The sequence below is a fragment of the Dacryopinax primogenitus genome, assembly GCF_000292625.1.
Source record: "Dacryopinax primogenitus strain DJM-731 SS1 chromosome Unknown DACRYscaffold_1, whole genome shotgun sequence".
NCBI lineage: Eukaryota > Fungi > Basidiomycota > Dacrymycetes > Dacrymycetales > Dacrymycetaceae > Dacryopinax > Dacryopinax primogenitus.
The window spans coordinates 1,944,465-1,963,110 of record NW_024467198.1 but is presented as its reverse complement, the minus strand read 5'-3'; the positions used below and the strand labels follow the sequence as shown (position 1 = coordinate 1,963,110).

Genomic DNA, 18,646 nt, shown 5'->3' with positions numbered 1-18,646 from the left:
TTCACGGCAATGGACAAACTTCCGTTCCACTATATCAAATCCAATTAAACACAAATGAACATTCCCACGAAACCCACACAGAACAAATATAAAATCCCAAATACATGGAATCATCCACTCCATTCATTTTCTTAGATAGAACTGCAGTTTTAAGTTGGTGGGAAAAAGCGGCGACAAGATGACCAACCAGCGCGGGGTAACCAGCCGAAATGCTAAGGGTCTTAAGGGTAGCTCTTAGGGATGTCTCACCCATTCAGTTTTGTGGAACGAGGCCGAGGGGCTGGGCCGAGAAGAAGCTTCGGGGAAGCCGGTGACGACATGCGAAGAAGGTGCCGCGTGCCTGAAACGTCATTGGGAAATGATTTGGGCTGGAAATAAGGCAAAGCGCCGAATTGGGATATCTGTACCACATCTGGGAGATGTATTGGGATAGGCGTGAACCATGAAGAGGGCATGTACCTGCATATGGTTAGCCTCCTGGGTATTAACCATCAAAAAGAAGGGTTGACACACCCTCTCTATGTCAGCCCAAGCGGACTCGGACCGTATCCGCTGCAGAGAGAAGTGGAGTAGTCACGCTCCCACCTGCGAGAGGAGGGCGGACCTGGGCGTTGGCATAGCTCTAAAGAGGGAGAGGCACGGGGAAGGAAACGGAACAAGGCAGAGTTGTGTCCTCGAGCGAGCAGGGAAAATACAAATATGATCCTAGCCATTGGTTTGCTGAGCATTGACCGAGGATGATCTGATGATCTGATAGCGGACAAAAAGCGCACGGAAATTCCTCATGACAGTAATACCAATTCCGGGTGGGTCGACCTGCTTCTTGTGCGTTCCAAGCCAAGAGGTCAAGAGCTTGCATCCGAGTACTGCGCCGAGCAGAGATGAGAGGAATCCGAGCATGTAATAGGGAACGCAAAGGAATCAAGGAGGAACTGTAAGGCAAGCGGAAATCGTAGAATGGGAAGACGGCAGTTTGCCTGTCTAGACGGAGCAAATAGGCGCTGGTAGGGAAAATGGAAATGAAGACGAGAAAGAAAGAAAACGAAACGAAACGAAATGGAAATCGAAAGGCTAAAAGAAATGGAACGGTGGATGGAAATGGAAATGGAAAATTCATCCGATCTGCAAGAGGATAAGATGATCGGCCGGCAAGGGGGTCATGTGGTCAGGTATGGAAGGAACGATGACTGTACAAGAGATCCAGCATCTTGCACTCATTAAATTTGTTTGACAAATTTGAAGGTCATTGTATGAGAACAGAGCAAGGGGCGTCGTTGAAACGGCGCCAGGGGGATCGTGGAACGTCGGAGGGGGCGTTGGATCCCACGAAGTCCACACTCGGTCTTCGCTCACGGTACAGTTCTCTGGCGATAGGATACAGCAAGTATTGAAGATAGCGGATAGGGAGAAGACGAAGACGGACGCTGCCGGAAAGGCAGGGGGAGGCAAGCAAACGAAAAAGGGAACGCTGCGCGACGCGCGATAGGTATATATGTATCGCGCTCACGAGAGGCAAAGCGCCTCGTACCCTGACCCTTCTGTCTGCTTTTCCCTCCCTTCAGATTCTGGTTTTCTGGTTTCTGGTTATATACTGCACACGCTCGTTATCTGCTTTTGCTTTTGCTTCTGCTTGAATCGTTCTGGCGCTCTTGGCTTCGATTTCGCTCTTGTCAGATTCGGACTTGGACTCATTGCCAAAATTCTGCAATTGCTAGTATGAGATGTCCACCTCGCCCTCTGGTCTGCGAGGTGTGGAGAGAACAGGGGGGTCGGGATGCGCAGGAATGATACGGGAGGAAAGAGGGGGGAGAAGCGAGAGAGGGAGGCGCACCGGCAGGGAAGGGGTCAGCGCAGGGGCAGGGCCTGGAGAGGCACAGCAGATCTTCTGGGAAGCACGAAGAGCAGTGTGGCTCGCGCCACCGACGTCACCTACCCTTACATCGGCTGCGCCCACGCGGCAGCCACCAAGGCTTCTCCCTCTTTTACCTTTCACACGCGGGCGTACCTCCGCTCATCAACATCCAGGCAGACAGAGGCTCGAACAGCTTTTGAGCGTCGACAACGCCGAGGCCGACGAGGGGATATGGGCTAGCATTCGCCAGGTGTGGCAGAGGCTGACGGCGGGGACCCAGCTTACAACCCCTTTGCCGCTCGCTATGGTGGTGAGTCTTGAAAATCTGAGGTAATTCTGATGGTCTGATCACTTCCTTCTTTTCTCCACCGGATTCGCCCATTGTTCCACGATTTCTGCTCTTTAAAAAACCCTCCCTGCCTTTATTCGCATCCTATCCGCTTTGGAAGGTACGAATCCTCCGCGGCGGATGGATCCGGGATGGTACTTGGCCACTTACGACAGACGGTCCTGCGCAAGTGGGGGACGAAACAGGGGAAGAGACGGGGAATGGTTCGCGGAATGGGAGCGACGGGCGGGGGCGAGAAGTGGAGGTGCTGCGGGTCGGGGGAGTCGTCCCGCGGGTGGAGGAAGTGATGGATCAGGAAGACACACCGACGACGACAGCAGAACATACCGAGGCGACGGCTTGAGGGTTTGCTCGTGGGTTGGGAGAAGCGAGGAGAGCCGGGAGCCAGGAATCAGGAGCGAAGAAACGGGGCATCGTAGGATCGACAAGTTGTATCTTTATATTGGGATTCTTGTGGTCTCCAGATTGGCATCATATCGCATCACTTCTGCAAAGCATGGTTCTTGTGAGGACAGCCAGTTTAAATGCCAGGCGCTTCCACCGTAAAGGGCGCTGATGTTTGACTCTTTGCGTGCTTTTCGTTGAATTGCGTTGATCGGTCCTGGATATTAGTGCGCAAGAGTATGCGGCGTGTTACATTGTATTGCCATCACCCTGCAGCATAGCATACATCTCCCCAATAACACTCTGGGCCGGACGGACATTCCTAGCTCAACTGTCACACAAGCGATCCTCATCGTGCCCCCGGTGATACCTGTTCTTCATCAGTACAAGTCAAGTGATATAATAGGAAAAGAGACAGACAAGGATAACACTATCCCCTCTTACGAAAAGCATCTCCATAGCGCGTTTCATCGTCTACCCACCAGCGTCAACATGCGAGCGCCCAGGAAAAGCAAAGACGTACCTGGACTGTACTCCCGCTCTCCTCAGGTTCGACCATGAGAATCGTCTCCTCCACATCGCTCATGATCATATTCATATGCCCGTCATACGCCTGCCAACAGCGACGTCCTAACATTAGCGCACGCGATGAGCAGGAGGGAGAACATACGTGTAGCACACCGGTTAAGGACCGCTCTCCTTTGAGCTTTACGAATACGCGTTCGCTGAGTGAGAGACGGACGAGGTCGAACGGTTCTTGTACTTGGGCGCTCAGGTCCGCCATCGTCGTCCTCCAAGCCTGTAGAGTGAGTCGCGTAAGGTGACGGTCGAGAGAAAAGAGCGCGTGAGGAAGGGGTAAGTGGCAGTGCCGGGTTGTCCGAAGTTAGACCGAGCGCTTCTGGAATTGGAGGCAGTGATGGTGCTCTGTGCTGGAGGGCGACTACCCCACGAACACACGACCTCTGCCTTGCGTTGTACAACTCGGAGCTGTGCTGGACTGAATCAACTCAGATGTGTAGATAGTGTTCAAGCACTGTATCATATAAGTTGTCGTACGTTTTCATTACTGGAGCGGAAGACGTTCTAACAGTCGCTAGAGCAACTCACACGACCATGGCCCTACTCCCCGAACTGTTGATCGAGATCATCTCACACATTGCTACACCCGCAAACGATCTTGCGTATTCTCTCCCACCCGCGAACCGAAAGGCCTTGTACGTGCTGTGCCTCACCTCCGCCGCATGCCGGTCGATCGCACTCCCCCACCTGTACCGCCGCATCTACATTCAGATGGCGTCGCAGATCCCCAGTCTGCAGCAGGGCACACACATCAAGAAGCATACGCGAACACTTGCGGTCGGCCCGCTCAGCTTCGAACCCGAGATCGCGCAGCTCGTGTGTGGCCTCCTGGCTACGCTCTCTAGCAGCCTGGAACGCCTGCTCATCAGTTGTTGGGGAGGGCAGACGGACGCTGAGCGTTCTGCGTTAGCGGGATGCAGCGGGCTGCAGGAGTTCATCCTCCCGCGAGAGAGTAACTTTTGGGGCTTGTACACCGCCAGCGATCAGGGACTGCACATGACGCTGCCCAGGAGCTGGGTAGGGATCCGCCGGCTGAGTCTGTACCGTGTCCATCTAGAGGACTTCCTTCTCGCTCAAGGACATTTCCCTCAGTTGGAGAGCTTGTGCCTGAGTGACTGCTGGCTTCCAACGTCCGGCCAGGTGTCGCCAGCGTTCACAAGGTTCGTCAGGGAGCTGTCAGGGTCGAGGCAGGTGTTCTTTATGGTTTACACCGAGGAGGCGGGATTGGCGAAGGAACTGATCCGCGCGCTTAGGGCGGTGATAGGGGATAACGAGGTCGTATTTGGGCTCAGAGTGGTGAATCTGATCGAGGAGAGGTTCAAGGGCGGAATTCCGGGTGTGTTGACGGAGCTTGGGACTGCTGGGCGACTGTGGGACCGGGATATCTGGACGATAAATGAGATACGCTAGCGCTTGGTGACTTGTTTTCGGCTGATGATCATCGGCGTTGTAGTCTCCTGTAGGATTATGTAACGTTTTTTTTCCCTAAAGTACGTTTTCATCAAGATGATTCGTCTGTCAGGAGAAGAAGACAATATTAGCTTTGGAAGAAGTGTGTGAATTTAAGAAGCATCTCTGCGGAATAGGAGAAGATACCATATTTGGGAGGCAAACCTCCGCCCTCCGCATGACTTTTCGACCGCATCTGATGACGGGGTTCGGTTACACCCCCCTCCGCGAGGCCTGTCGGAGGCAATAAACGAGTCCGCGAGTCTAGTCACTCCCCCGATCCTGCTTGCTTTCAACCACCATGTCGCTCTATATACCCGACTTTAAGTTTGGAGATCCTATCGAGAAGCCCACCCATACTTGTCTACGCAAGTACCGAGATTGATGTGTCCCTGGGAGTTGACTCATCTCCGACAGAAATCCGCAACACACGAGACGCCCTAATCGTCTTCGAGGCGGTTAGGATGGGGTGCGGCTAGCAACGTGCTTTGTACATACGTGCTCATCCTACTGCAGCATCTTGCCCCTAATACGACGCCGGCTGAACGTCGACGAAGGGAAAGAGTTCATTCAAGACGGCGCCGTTTTCGTATGGGAGGAATACGACTTCATTCAAGGTGTTGATGGCTCCGGTGGGAGTTTCCAACGTTGGACCGACAGGATGAAGTGGTCTCAGAGCAAGGTTGAAGGCCCTTTCTTGTACTATGAGGAGAAGGTTGACCTGCCTCCCGGAGCAGAGAAGTACTTGCGCGCATACACCTCATCTGCCAAGCCACTGACCGACATGCCTGTCGCAGAGTACACCCCTCTTTCCACGCAAAATCCCGCACACGTCCCGTTAAACCGGACGGAATGACGAAACAAACCTTCTCCGCCACCGCCCTGTTCACCGACCCAAGCGCTCCGAAGACGAAGAAACCCCGCAAGTGGCACTTGACGACCTATTTCCGCAGAAGCACCTGGCCCACCTTGCCGACGATCGAGTCGGATCCCGACCTCAAGGACATCACCATTGTTGATGGTATGTTCGAGACGAAGGGCCTCAGACCGGGCACGCACACGGCATTCCAAAGCTGACCATGACAATGAGGCCCGCGGCGTCCTCGCCCACGGAAAGGACGCGTTGTGTTGCCCCTGGCATTCCCATTGTTTCCTCACGTGCACATCCTCATCCTTCATGACATACGTAGCTTCTCTGAGCGGATCACATTTTGATTGGTAGCGGCAAATGGTATCACATTACAAGCCAAACAAAGCAGTCTATCTGATCACCTCTAAACTCAGGCCATTCATACCTGTTTCCTGGTGACTACAGCCACGCTGATCATTCCGCCATCAGATAAACTAATTCATGCGAGTCGAGTCGTGTGTCCGGTGCAACCGAGGTTGCGGACGCATCGAGCAGAGTCGACCAGAATCCCACAGATGTCCATGCGACACCATCCGCAACAGAATGCAACAGACGAAGCCCTGTTGGTGCAACCCTAAAATAGACCGGTCCGCTTCCGCCAAGAAGCTGGTGTAAGAGTTCACGTGATGTAAGCAAACACGTGACTGATATTTGCAACGACGCTTTCAATTGAACTTGCATCCGTTGAGCGCGTCAGAGACACGGAGCACGGCCGCCCCTACGCTTTATCCGATACACTCACAACAGTCCACACCTTTCGTCTCCCTTTCTCTTTCTCTTTTTTTATCTCCCCTCAGGGCGCCAGACGAACAAGCTACAAACACGACGGAGAACATGTCATACTCTCCCCGCAAGATCCCGCTCAATGCAAGCGATTCGTTGGCAGTCCCAGGAGGATCGAAGACGATGAGGAGGGCGTTCTTCTGCAGCGTTGTGGTTGAGAGTTCGGAGAAAGCGCGGTTGCTTGGGACTGGTAGCTCTCACTGTCGGAGTGTTAGATGCAGGGCTGATGTTGGAGCAGAGATGAGCCCCGAAATGGAGAGGGTGGAGAACCTCCTCGCATCCCTAGGCGAACCACTCGCATCAAACCAAGGATCAGTCTCGTTCATCGTCTCCCGATCTAGCAGTGCCCCAGCAGCATCATCCATGAATCTGGCGGTGATGGTGAGTCCTACGTAAAATGCTACCCTACACATCGCTGATGGGATTCGATAGGCTCAGGGACCACCTGCCCGCAGGCGCTCGATGACCAATGGAACCGCCTTACAAGATACACTCAAGGAACTTATCACCACTGAACGGTCGTACGTCACCCGATTGCGCATCCTCAAGAAGGCAGGTCTGGTCTCTCTGTCCCTCAGGAGTGACTGACTCTTGAACGCAGGACTATGCTGACCAACTCCGCGCGTTTGCCAAGCGTAACGAGACTGCCATCATCCCCATGTATGAAGCCAACACGTTGTTCGGAAATGTCGATGCCCTCCTGCTCGCGAATGAGTCGTTCCTGTGCGACCTGGAGACCATGGTTTTCCAGAATGGCTACATCGCTGCGGAGCACACTGGCGATATTGCTCTGAAACACGTGCGTCTAAACATACCAACCAATCGCATCCCACTCATGTGCATCTTGAGGTAGTTTCGCGAGCTGAAAACTTTCGATTGCTACAAGCAGTATTACGCCAAGCGGGAAGAGGCCCAGAAGATATTCGAGTCGCTGATGGTCAAGAATAAGGCGTTTGCGCATCACATCGAGGTACGGTTCTTCTCAGCACTCCAAGAGAGGGTTCCTGACGGCGTGATAGACGATCAAGTATAGCGCCTCCGATTCTCGCAACCGAGTCGGACTCCGAGAACTGTTGATGGACCCAGTGCAGCGCATTCCCAGATACACGATGATGTTCCGAAGTACGTCACGCCGTTCACACTGTTTTCAGCTGCTTACCCGAGATCAGCGATGTTGGAAAAAATGGATCCTACCGATGTTCAGCGACCTAAGCTGAGTGAAGCTTGCGACTTTGCGAATAAGGTTGCGCTATGTGAGGCAGATGACCCCACCAAGAAGGCGGCGATCATGTATCGGCTCGAGCGTGCTATCGAGGGGTTCCCAGTACGTGCTCAAACCCCTGTCCAGCGGTTCCTACTCACCAGTCGCAGCCTGGCCTCATCAGCAGCAATCGTCGTTTCATCGACTGCATCGACGTCGAGGATCTGGTAACTGAGTCGCCGTCATCTGGTTACCAGTCATCGTCCTCATCAGCAGCCGGGAATCTGCCCTGTACGCTGTTCCTATTCGATGACACGTTAATGATCGTCAAACGACTGCCTTCGACACCTGGACGGTCTCTGGCTGGACTCGATGACATCGAGAAGGCGACTCAAATGCCGCTTGCGAGCAAGAGCAAGGCAAAGCCCCAGATGAGCTGCCGGGGAGTGTTGGACATCCTGGACGTTGTCGCAACAGACCCCGGGGGAGCAAGTGAGTAAAAAGAACGTTGATATCAACATGATTTGCTAACCTGGTGACAGATGTTCATATGTTCTTGGAGAAACCTCCCCATGATCAGACAGATCGCTGGGCAGGTCGTCCCTTCCGCTCATATGTCGTCGTGGTCCCTCCTGCTCCGGTTGGGTATGACCCAATTACAACGCAAGAAAGAAAGCAGCGGTTCTTGAATAGCCTGTGGACTTGTCAGGCAGAATATCGTACGCGCCAGGGTCGTTCAACCGTCCGCTATATGCCAGAGCGAGAAATCGAGACCGTTCGGGGCAAGACCACATTTGCCAAGGCATACTTCAACGTGTATCACCGCACTGCGTACCTGGGAGAGCCAAAGAAAGGCAAAATCGTCCTGCATGTTGATCCTAGAGAGACGCAAGCAGACGACTTGCCTTTTGGGGTCGATGGCGGACCTTACGTGATCGTTCGTGTTCAACCCATGGAAGGTGATCTTGCACGTATCCGAGTAACCACGCGTGATCCTGCGGAGCCCATAGAAGAGGATATAATCGAAACGGCGGAGATCCCCGCCCGGGTGATTAACACAAGTAGGCAATTTCCCCCTGATCCTCTTAGCTCCGCTGACGACAGCATAAATTAGTTCAACAGTACCGCCTGTTCCACTTCCATACTGGCACCGACTCGACTCCTCACACACCGCATTTGAATGGAGGTACTGCCCGATCCCGGACCGGAATGTTCGTTCTAGAAAACCTGTTCAATTCTCGACCTGGTTCCGTTATGGGCGACGTATTCGGCACGATCAACGGCCACCACAAGCGGACAAAGTCCAGTGCGAGTCGCGTGTCTACTTTCACCGCTACCACGACAACGACGACGACGACGACAGGGACGGGCAGTTTCAAATTTTCGTCATCGCGTTCTACTTCCACGGCCCAGACTTCCATAGTGGACGACGATTCTTTCTCTTCTAGCTCACCTTCGAGGCGCAAGTCCACGATCAAGCGCCCAATCTCCCAAATCAGTTCCCCTGAGGCGCGGTCGCCAGTAAAGCGTAAGGCAGTGCAGCTGGAGGAACCTGATGAGGACCCTCACCCGCCACATGAAGCAGAGAAGCCACACGACTCTGAATGGGACTTGAGCATGCGTTTGGAACTTGCCCGAAATAACAGTCAGAAGCAGGAATCTGTCACTGCACCACGGCAACCGATCTCCCTTCCGTCGACCATTAGTGAGGAGTCGTGGCGTATGTCACTCAAACAATTGCGCACTCAAACAAAAACTGACCGGAATTCTTCTTAGAACATGTGGAAATCCCCAGAATTCCATACCCCGCGCCAGGGAACAGGGAGGTTTCAATCAGGTCATCGTCCACCAATGATTCCCGGCCTCGGTCAGCGACGCCCACTCAAGCCACAAACCGACCAATCACACCACAGCCTCGCGGTCCGCGGTTGAGTAGACCTAGTGGTCCCAGAACGCCTATCAACTCGCCACACCCCAGCACAGCCCCGTTGCCTACGGAAGATCTGGAGATGGAGAATATTCCTGTCGAACCTGTACCGAATGTGCAGCCAGGGGATCTTGAGGATATGCTAGCGGATATGACTGCCGCGACTATTCAGCCGCCGAAGCTGACGCAGAGCGACGATGGCACTGCAGTCGCTACGCCACCTCGGCCGATCTTGGCACCGACTGATGTCAACACACCTCGAGTGGAACCGCTCTCAATTGTCAAGAAATCTTCTGTAAAGAATGCTTCGCCCTCCCTCGTAAGAGAAGATCCTGGATCCCCGACGAAAGCAAACCCTCGACAAGTGGTGCATTCACTCGACTCGCCACCAAGAAGTACGTTACCTCAACGCAAGCACTCCGTAGAGTCTTCGAACAAGACTGGTGCTACTCGCCATGGCTCCCAACAAGGGCGTACTCCTCGACGTGGCTCGAAGCTCAGACATCACAAAGGAGATGTTGTGCTGGAGGCCAACAAACTGCTGGTCATTGCCGAAACAACCCGCGAGGATGTAAGTCTTGTCATGGCTCTTCCAAAACCATCAACTCACTCTTGGGTAGATGAACTCCTCGCGGCGGGCCCTGAAAAAGATCAAACTTGAGGTCGAGGCATTCAAGAGCAATCTTGCCAAGCAGGTCATGTCCAAAGATCCTATCAACGCCTTGAGGGACACCGGGCTCCCACGTTCACCCAAAACAAATCACATCTCGGTACGTTTTCCAGTCTCTGACAAAGAACTGCTCTGATCATCTGTGGTTCAGAACCGCTTTACTGAAGAGCGCATGGCTGAAATGCGACTGCTCCTTGAGCAGGGTGGACGTGGTGTCTCGGCGCGTGCAGCGGCTTTCGACACTCCTGTAAAAGCACCCGAGCTGAGCTGCAAGCCAACTGTCGATATCAACTTCATTGAAGGCTGGTCCAAGAACGTCGAAAGTCTGTTGATTCAGACCGATGCCGGCCTGAAGAAAGCGGTATCTCAGCAGGAAGACTTGCACAGCAAGCTCAAGATTGTTCTTGCTGACGCGGGCGGAAAGTCTACTGAAGTTGACAAGGTCAACGCTGAGATTGAGCATCTCAAGAAACAATGTGCCGTGCTCAAGAAGTTCCTTGACGATGCCACCACTGAAAAGGAAATCATGTACGACGTGAGTATCTATCTCATTGGTTCATGACCTCCCTGCTGACCTGATGTAGGCATTCAACGAGGAACTTGATGGAATGTTCAACGACGTTTCTCTGCCTGCAACTGAAGCATGGCAAGCCATAACGAAAGATTTGCAGAAAGCCAAGGACTCGCGTAATCAGCTTACAATGCAAAACACGTGAGTCTTGCGATCGAGACAAGTTGCCTCGAACTGACATGTTTGCAGTAAACTGCAACGGGAACTTGAGGAGACCAAGCTACAAAACGAACATTACGAAACCTTGCTGCGCAAGGCCGGCCTGCTCTAAACGTGAATACCACCTCGAGCCTCGGGTATCATAGATGTTTATTGTTTATCTCATTTGACGTTTTCCTTCAACACACCGCATTATCACTCATTTCTCCATAACATGCCTGCATCGCGCATCTTCGCACGGACACGACCGCGTATTTTGGTTCTCTAACTGCATTAACAGAAGGATGTATCGTAGGCCTTGTGTATGTTGTTAAATAGAAGACATTACAACAGTGTGGTGCTGTAGCAGAGTTGTTCATTTTGAGGTGCTGCTCTGGTCAATGAGATGGTCTGCGACGTTGAAATGTCTGATAGACTTTCAGTCAACTGAAGATCGAAGGAGGGACATCACGCACCGGATCATACTCCCCTGACCTCTACACTTCCCCACCATCTTCCCTGTTGAGTTCTTCTGATATTCAACAATCCACTGCCCGCGCAACCTGCCCTTCCAATCCTCCGTTTTAGCCAGCACCTGGCTCTCGCCCTCTTTCACCTCTCTCCCTGGGCGCGGCATCACCTCATCCGGGAGCTCCCAGGTAGCAAATGGTCTCCCGCTCACAGTGAAAACACTCGTGTCCCACACCGTGGTCGTGATCCTCCTCAACAACCAATCCGCGCTCTCCAGTTCCATTCCCGCATCACCGTGTCTTCGGATGACGTTCACGTGGCTCCTGCTTCCCCAAGCAATGAGCGCGGTCGAGAATCCCGAAGCGGAGACTGCAGTTCCAGCGAGGGCGATGCGCGCTACTGTTGGGAGTGGAGCGGGTATGATGAGGATGAGTGGAGACAGAGATGTGCTGAGTGCGAGGGAGGTGAGGGAGAAGAGCTTGAGCAATCGGAAAGGCCGCAGGAGCGGTGCGGTGTATATCACCGGTCCTGCCGATGAAGTCGGAGGGACATTGCTTGTCCACCGTCTATGCAGATAGAACGGTAAGGCGACAGCACGGGCGCTACGCTGCCCAGTGGGTAAGTGCCTGCAATGGATGAGGGTCCGGAGCATTGATGTGGGCGCCTAAGTTGCTTAGTGGCGCAGCATCCAAATTTTGACGACGGAAAATAAAGTCACCTGCCGCATTCCCGACTATTCTAGATACCTCTTTCGCGAATTCATTCCTTACCCTGTACTCTAACTCCTGCTGGAAGTTTGGTCTGACTTCTTTCCTGCACAAGGTTGAAAGAATTACTGCGTCCACGTGTCCTCTGTCAACGTACCACCGCCAGCTGGCACAAGACATTATCCGGCTGCTCTCTCATCCTGACGCGCTTTGCTTCATCACTATTTTCTCGCCTGAGGTCAGCCCGACCGGCTCCAAGGTCGCTCAGCATGACTTGCATCAACGCAACAACCATGGAGACCAACGTGCTAGAATGTGATGGTGATTCTATCTGCTTTCCAGGGATAGATTCGGATGCGCCTCCGAAGGTCAGCTCCGCGACAACTATGGCCGCTCTGCAGGAAGCAACGCACGACCTGCTTGACAGGCAGCTTCCTATCGCACTCCCAACAGAGACCGTCTATGGATTGGCAGCGAACGCGTTGCACTCTCAGTCCGTGGCACGAATATTCAGCGCTAAAGGCCGGCCAGCTGACAACCCGCTGATCGTACACGTCTCATCATTACCGATGCTGTACTCTCTCCTCCCAGCGTCATACAAGATCCCCCAAACCTACGACAACCTGATCAGCGCATTCTGGCCGGGCCCGCTCACCCTTCTCTTCCCAAAATCATCCAAGATCCCCGATATCTGCACAGCGAATCAGCCAACGGTAGCGATCCGGATGCCCTCGCACCCCATCGCCCGGGCAGTCATTTCCCTCTCCCACACTCCACTAGCAGCACCATCAGCGAACGCCTCTGGCCGCCCCTCGCCCACGCGAGCGCAGCACGTCCTCACAGACCTTGGGGGCAAGATCCCGCTCATACTGGACGGAGGCGCGTGCGACGTCGGTGTCGAGTCTACTGTCGTGGACGGGCTCTCTTCACCAGGAGTGATCAAAGTCCTCCGTCCAGGTGGACTGACTGTCGAGGAGCTCCAGCGAGTCCTGGGCCCCGGAACGAAGGTCCTCGTTCACAAACGGGATTATGAAGATCCGGAGATCGAGCATGTGCCCACGACGCCGGGGATGAAGTACCGACACTATTCGCCCACCACCCCTGTCGTGCTCCTGCTTCGGACCACGCCGCCGGAAGGGAAGAAGGCAGAATCGATACACGATATCCTCGATGAGCTGCACGATGAGCTGTCGCCCCAGCAGGAAGATTTCAGAGTTGGCGTGCTCGCTTTCTCCAACTCGCCGATCACGTTGGCGTGCATAACGACGCACTACCACACGCACCGGTACTCCCTTGGCAACCGGAACGAGCCTTCTGAGGCTGCGCATAGGCTGTTTGATGGCCTGTTAACGCTCGATGCGGAGGGAGTGGATATCATCCTTGTAGAAGGGGTGGAGGAGGACAGAGAAGGGTTGGCGGTGATGAACAGGCTGAGGAAGGCGGCGGGGGAAGTAAGATATATATGGGGATAGAGTGATGTGGAAACACGTGACAATGTACATCAATGCAACCATGGTACGATCATGACTTTCGGCGAATCGGAGCCGTGTTTCTGACGACGGGGCTTCAGCTGGCGTTACACAAGTATATGGAAAACGCATGTACAGCAGCGGTCTCGATGGACACGCGCTGTAATTTGATTCAATTGAGCTCAGCAAAGCATAGGACGAAAGAAACAGAGTTCATGGGGGAAACAGCACAACAGGCTAATCTCATACTATACGCCCGTGCCTCAGACCGCATCACCTCCATCGGCGGTCTCCTCGGGCAAGCATAGATCAAGGAGGCAGTTCTAAGCGAGCGCGGCAATCGCGCTGCTAAAGTCGTTGTCGAGCAAGGCCTGGCCTTGCTTGACAGCTTGGGTCTGGCAGGGAAGCGCCTGGATTATCACGTTTGCCAATGTCTAGCGAGCTATGAGGTGACGTCACGTCGAAGGCGAAGAGGGTACTCACATCGATCTCTGGCTGGATCACTCCCAACTCTTGTGCGATCGGGGCGGCGCTGTTGAAGTTCAAGAATACGGGAGCCTCGGAGATGAGTACGTGGAACGTGTTGTCGAGCACGGTTGCGAACTATTTCCCTGCGTTCAGTGTACGATCCTCAGAAGAGGAAAGTCTTTACCTGGTTCAATGCGTCACCGATCTCCTGGCAGGATGTTGGGTCGCTGAAGACGACACCGGTCGACGCCCCGACGGACTGGTTTATCTCGGTGATTATTGTATTGAGAGAAGAGGTAATGTTCTTTCAATGTGGTCAAGTGACATACGTATGCGCGTGGGAAGAGAGTCACCTGAGAGAGAGCCGACACCTGGGCGGAGGTGCTGAGGCCTGAAGCCGTCTCGATCGTCTCTTCGAGACTGCTCACCTGGGCCGCGAGCGCCTGGATGATTGCAACGACCGTCGGGGCATCGATTCCCTGGCGCCCCGCAAGGTCCTTAGCTACGAGGCTGGCATGGTCCAAGGGAATGACACCAGCGACGGCGAAAGATGCGGCCATGAAGGGGAGCAGGGTGCGAAGGAAATGCATGATGGATCGTCGAGGTTGATATCGTTGGGCGCTGCAGATCTTGGTAACAAGAGGGGACTTGTTGGATGAGAGCTGGTGCTGTTCAGGCAGGTTTATATATGCATCTGAGCTGCCTCTTCACTCAACAGTTGTCTATACAGACATCCGGCGAAGTGCATCGAGCCACCACCTAGCCATAGAAAGGAGCCGGCGATGCCTAAGCGATCCCAGAAAGGCAATCAGAAAGTGATTTCCTACAGGACGCCATGCCTCTGGGGCGATCATCGCAGATGAATGAACCCCGAGAGACAATGTATGCCCCTGTCTGAGGCTTACCGGGGGATAGACAACTCGCAGGACAGAAATACCACTTATGGGCAGTAATACATCTTCAACATCAGCAAGCTGACATTTGCTGAGGCGCATCTCAATTAAGGATGGCTCGCGGTCATGATAGGACCATGAAGACCTCGGTCATCCGGCTCGGTCACAGTCAAGTTACATGGCCATGACCGGAGCAACCTGGGAGATGATGGCCGCGTAGAACCGGCCATGGCTGGTCACATCAAGGTGGTCATGATAGTGAATGTATTGCACCCATTGATTACCGCGCAAAGTCCAGCAGCTCCATAGTGACATATATGGGAGTTGATGAACCTTCGAAACACTTGAGCAACAATGAAGCGGAAAACCTTCACGTCCGTACCGCGAGAGAGATGCACGGACTCGAAATCGACTTGGTTCCACTCGCTTCGAAGCCCTGCAGTTTATCACAGATGTCTATTGTCAACAAATCCCATGTATGTAGCGAGGAGAGCTCCGAAATTTCTGATTCAAGCAGCTTGATGCGGCGATCGGGGAGCAAGACTCTCAGGCACGAGATGCCAAGACTGTCCTGGAGGAGACATGATATGAGAACGCTGTACCCGGACCGTTTTTAACCGACCTGGACCGGTTCTGAATGAATCAAATAACGAGTGATTGACCTGATCATGACATCATGACCAATGACCAATGACAAGGACAATGATCGGACCTGACCTGGACCACGGCCATCTTCTAATCTCGATGCAGATATGCAGCCGCTGAAAAGCCAAAAAAGGGATGCGCGTAGAGAGTATGAAACAGACGCCAGTACCCAAGTTTTGCTCTGAAGCAAGGTAGTCCAGATGAAAAATCCTGGAGGAGCGAAGGAAGATAGTGGCATGAATCTCATCTGGACGAAAGTTCAAGCTCCCGATGTCTCGGGGTTTCAGGCCAGAGAAAAAATCGATGAAGCAGGCCTTGACCCCACCTCGCCCTGATCGAGATGGTACCGAATGTGCCTCCCGTTGAGTGCCTTGGAAGAAGAATGAAATTTCCCAGAAAATCGAGTCTGCGCCTCCTGAAGACGTTTCAGCGCGTTTAGATTATCTAAGTCAGTTAGGGTCAACATCAGGCACAGGCAAGGTAAGTTCCTCGGATGACCCCGGGGGTATCTTGCCTATCATTGTGTTCTGAGGGCTGGGGGGAATTGTTTAGGTTCCACCAGGCAACCTTGCTGCATATAGTGTTGCTGTCAGGGGATGTGCAATTCTTATCCTGCAAACAGATGCAAATTGCCTCACAGATCACTCAATACTGGGTGCACCCTTGATCTGACCCCAGAAATGCACCTGACAATGGGGCTATGAAGCCATTGGAACCTACTTCCATATTTGGCAACTTGCATGGATGGACATGCACTGCAAATAGTGCATGTGGGTAGCATGTGGTGTGCTGTAATGTCAGGGGGCACCCAATTTCAACCCACTGTCAACTCACATTCAATCCCAGTTCAACCAAGGCACATATCTCAAACCCCCAAACCCTCTGAAACCTTCTGACTCACTGATCCCTACTTGAAACACCCAACCACCCTCTGTCAGGGGACACCCAATTTCAATCCACTGTCAACTCACATTCAATCCCAGTTCAACTGAGGCACATATTTTGAACCCCCAAACCCTCCAAAACCTTCTGACTCACTGATCCCTACTCAAAACACCCAACCACCCTCAATCTGCATGCCAAAGACTCCTGAAAGAACAATTGGTAGCTGTACAGTTCCCAAGCCACTTTCTTTGCTTCCACATTACTTCCACCCCTCTAGTATTAATCCTGCCTCTGCCCATTGCCACTTCCCTTTAAATCTGATCTCTTCAAGAAATTGCATAATTGAGCATTTCTTGTCATCAGTTTCTATAGCTTTGATAGCTTTCTGTTGCTCTCAGATACTTTTCAACTCTTTGGCCTCTGCTTAACTGTCTGGAATTTTTCTGACTTCAAAACCTCTGCTTTGATCCTCACTAAACCCCAAAACCCCCCCCCCCCCCCCCCCCTGGACATTCTGGACTATCTGTTGATTCTCCCAAATCTCCTTTTGATCTCTTCTTATCTCTGTTCAGAGTTCTTAATTGTCAGCCTTGCTGGATTGTGTTGCCCTCACATGTAAGTACTGTACAAGCATAGCCACATGTGGCTTGCCTCCTTTGCTTCCTTCCCTTGGTAGTATATATAGGGTAGGGTAGACCTATATACATCCTCAGATCTGATCTCTGAGGATTCCCCCATAATCCCAGTTATCAATCTGAAGCTTTATTCACATTGTGATTTACATGGATTGCACCTAGCTTGACTTGTACTTGCTTGCATATTGGTAAATGCAATGTTCAGTCATTCACATACTGCCTACTTGATTGGGTTTGAGGTTACTCACCCTATTCATACTTGCATTTGCTCTGCTTGCATGTGCACTCTTGGTCTTGCCTATTCAGATTTACAATTGCTGCTTCACTAGGATTGTGTTATCCTCACAGGGTTTCACAAAAGGGAAATGCATATATGCCTCTATTTTGCCTGGCTGATGCCCATCTGCCATGGCACAGGTACATGTTGTTGCTGACCTTAAGCTCTTTGTGCTTCTGGAAGAGTTGGTAGATGTCTGCAAGCCTCTTGCTCATTAGCTCATCACAGGAACTCTTAAGCTCTGGTGCACACTCAAATAGAGGTCAAGGAAACACAACCTTAATGGAAGATGAGCAAAGGGCAGAACCCACTTGTAGGATAGAGCTGAAATGGGTGAGTACACTCTGTGATTTAGGAGGTCATGACTAATGCAAGTTCAGGAGCACTATTATCCCCCATTTAGCAATTTAAGATCACTCCACCATGTCTAAGGGCAAAGGGAGGATTTTACTAAACAAGATAGCCAGATGGGGGGAGAAGCAGGCATTGGAATGCCCTGATAAGCAGGAATTAAATCTCTCTTTTTTTTCATGAGACTGTAATGTTGGGGAGTATTCTGATGCTACAGGAATGGAAAACAGATTGCCCCAACAGATCTGTATGATGGATATTAACATGATCTGTAGTTATGTAGTCCATAGCATAATATTACAGGTCTGGGGCAAATTGTGTAGTGAAGCTACACAATAAAGCAAGTAGCCCACAAAAGTGGATATATAGGATCCTGAGAAGCATGGAGTGTATGCATCCTTTTGAGGGCTAGGCAGATAGCCTAAACAGGTCTACACAGCATCTTTGTAGCCACCTAAAAACCTAGTGTATGATGACTGCCTGAGGGCAAATCCCTGATATGACTCCAAGGCCTGCCTTGAGCAACCAGGGACCTTTTAATTAAGGAAGGTGGTAGTAACAGTTTAAGAGGTGCTAGGGTCTGGTCTCAAATTTGTGTTATCTTATAAGTGTGTTCTAACAATAATTTATAAGTTGTGTTTCATTTTCAATTAGTTATATTACAGTATGTGTGTTAGGGCAACACAGGTTGACTAAGTCTGCTCACCTAAGAGTGCCAAGAGTCTAAGCAGGCAACAAGGAAGTGGAGTAGACCTGATGACTAAGACCTATCTACAGTATAGGTACCTGTGGATGATCCTAAGAGACCAAGTCTGAAGAGACAGTCCCCAGGCAGAGTAGGCCTTATATTTATACCTCTGTGGTGGAACCTGCTAGAACATCTTGATTACTCAGCCTAGTCAGGTGATCAGGTCATATGACCAAGGATGAGGTCATATGAGGTCATGCACAGCCATGCACAGCAGGTCACCTGACCATCCAATCCTTCCAGCAGGTTCCAGCACATGCCAAGGTATACCAGCTACTTCCATG

The 18,646-nt window shown here is 52.2% G+C and overlaps 5 protein-coding genes across 5 annotated transcripts; 3 read left to right on the top strand and 2 right to left on the bottom strand.

Annotated features, from left to right (window-relative positions):
- Nucleotides 1-2,934: 2,934 nt before the first annotated feature.
- On the bottom strand, nt 2,935-3,369 carry DACRYDRAFT_103577 (Sm-like ribonucleoprotein; the record flags this gene model as incomplete). Its single annotated transcript, XM_040767782.1, has 4 exons — nt 2,935-2,955; nt 3,006-3,059; nt 3,109-3,198; nt 3,256-3,369. The coding sequence occupies 4 exons, from the start codon at nt 3,367-3,369 to the stop codon at nt 2,935-2,937; spliced, it is 279 nt and encodes a 92-aa protein (XP_040633521.1).
- A 329-nt stretch (nt 3,370-3,698) lies between these two features.
- DACRYDRAFT_103576 (uncharacterized protein) lies at nt 3,699-5,690 on the top strand (the record flags this gene model as incomplete). Its single annotated transcript, XM_040767781.1, has 4 exons — nt 3,699-4,500; nt 5,031-5,082; nt 5,130-5,354; nt 5,411-5,690. 4 exons carry the CDS (start codon nt 3,699-3,701, stop codon nt 5,688-5,690), a joined length of 1,359 nt encoding a protein of 452 aa, XP_040633520.1.
- Nucleotides 5,691-6,357: 667 nt separating this feature from the next.
- DACRYDRAFT_103575 (uncharacterized protein) lies at nt 6,358-10,946 on the top strand (the record flags this gene model as incomplete). Its single annotated transcript, XM_040767780.1, has 15 exons — nt 6,358-6,496; nt 6,545-6,687; nt 6,739-6,867; nt 6,908-7,105; nt 7,160-7,276; nt 7,326-7,428; nt 7,476-7,630; nt 7,678-7,999; nt 8,050-8,568; nt 8,622-9,227; nt 9,284-10,005; nt 10,055-10,204; nt 10,256-10,639; nt 10,689-10,816; nt 10,865-10,946. 15 exons carry the CDS (start codon nt 6,358-6,360, stop codon nt 10,944-10,946), a joined length of 3,897 nt encoding a protein of 1,298 aa, XP_040633519.1.
- A 1,668-nt stretch (nt 10,947-12,614) lies between these two features.
- DACRYDRAFT_19699 (SUA5-domain-containing protein) lies at nt 12,615-13,491 on the top strand. Its single transcript, XM_040771621.1, has one exon. It carries the CDS (start codon nt 12,717-12,719, stop codon nt 13,461-13,463), a length of 747 nt encoding a protein of 248 aa, XP_040633518.1. The 5' UTR covers nt 12,615-12,716; the 3' UTR covers nt 13,464-13,491.
- Nucleotides 13,492-13,783: 292 nt separating this feature from the next.
- Nucleotides 13,784-14,518, bottom strand: DACRYDRAFT_103572 (uncharacterized protein; the record flags this gene model as incomplete). The annotated part of the gene is made up of 4 exons (XM_040767779.1): nt 13,784-13,894; nt 13,944-14,063; nt 14,113-14,232; nt 14,282-14,518. The coding sequence occupies 4 exons, from the start codon at nt 14,516-14,518 to the stop codon at nt 13,784-13,786; spliced, it is 588 nt and encodes a 195-aa protein (XP_040633517.1).
- Nucleotides 14,519-18,646: the final 4,128 nt, after the last annotated feature.

Bases quoted from the DNA above. Each gene is read 5' to 3' on its own strand.
- DACRYDRAFT_19699 (XM_040771621.1), top strand. From the start codon at position 12,717: ATGCCCTCGCACCCCATCGCCCGGGCAGTCATTTCCCTCTCCCACACT.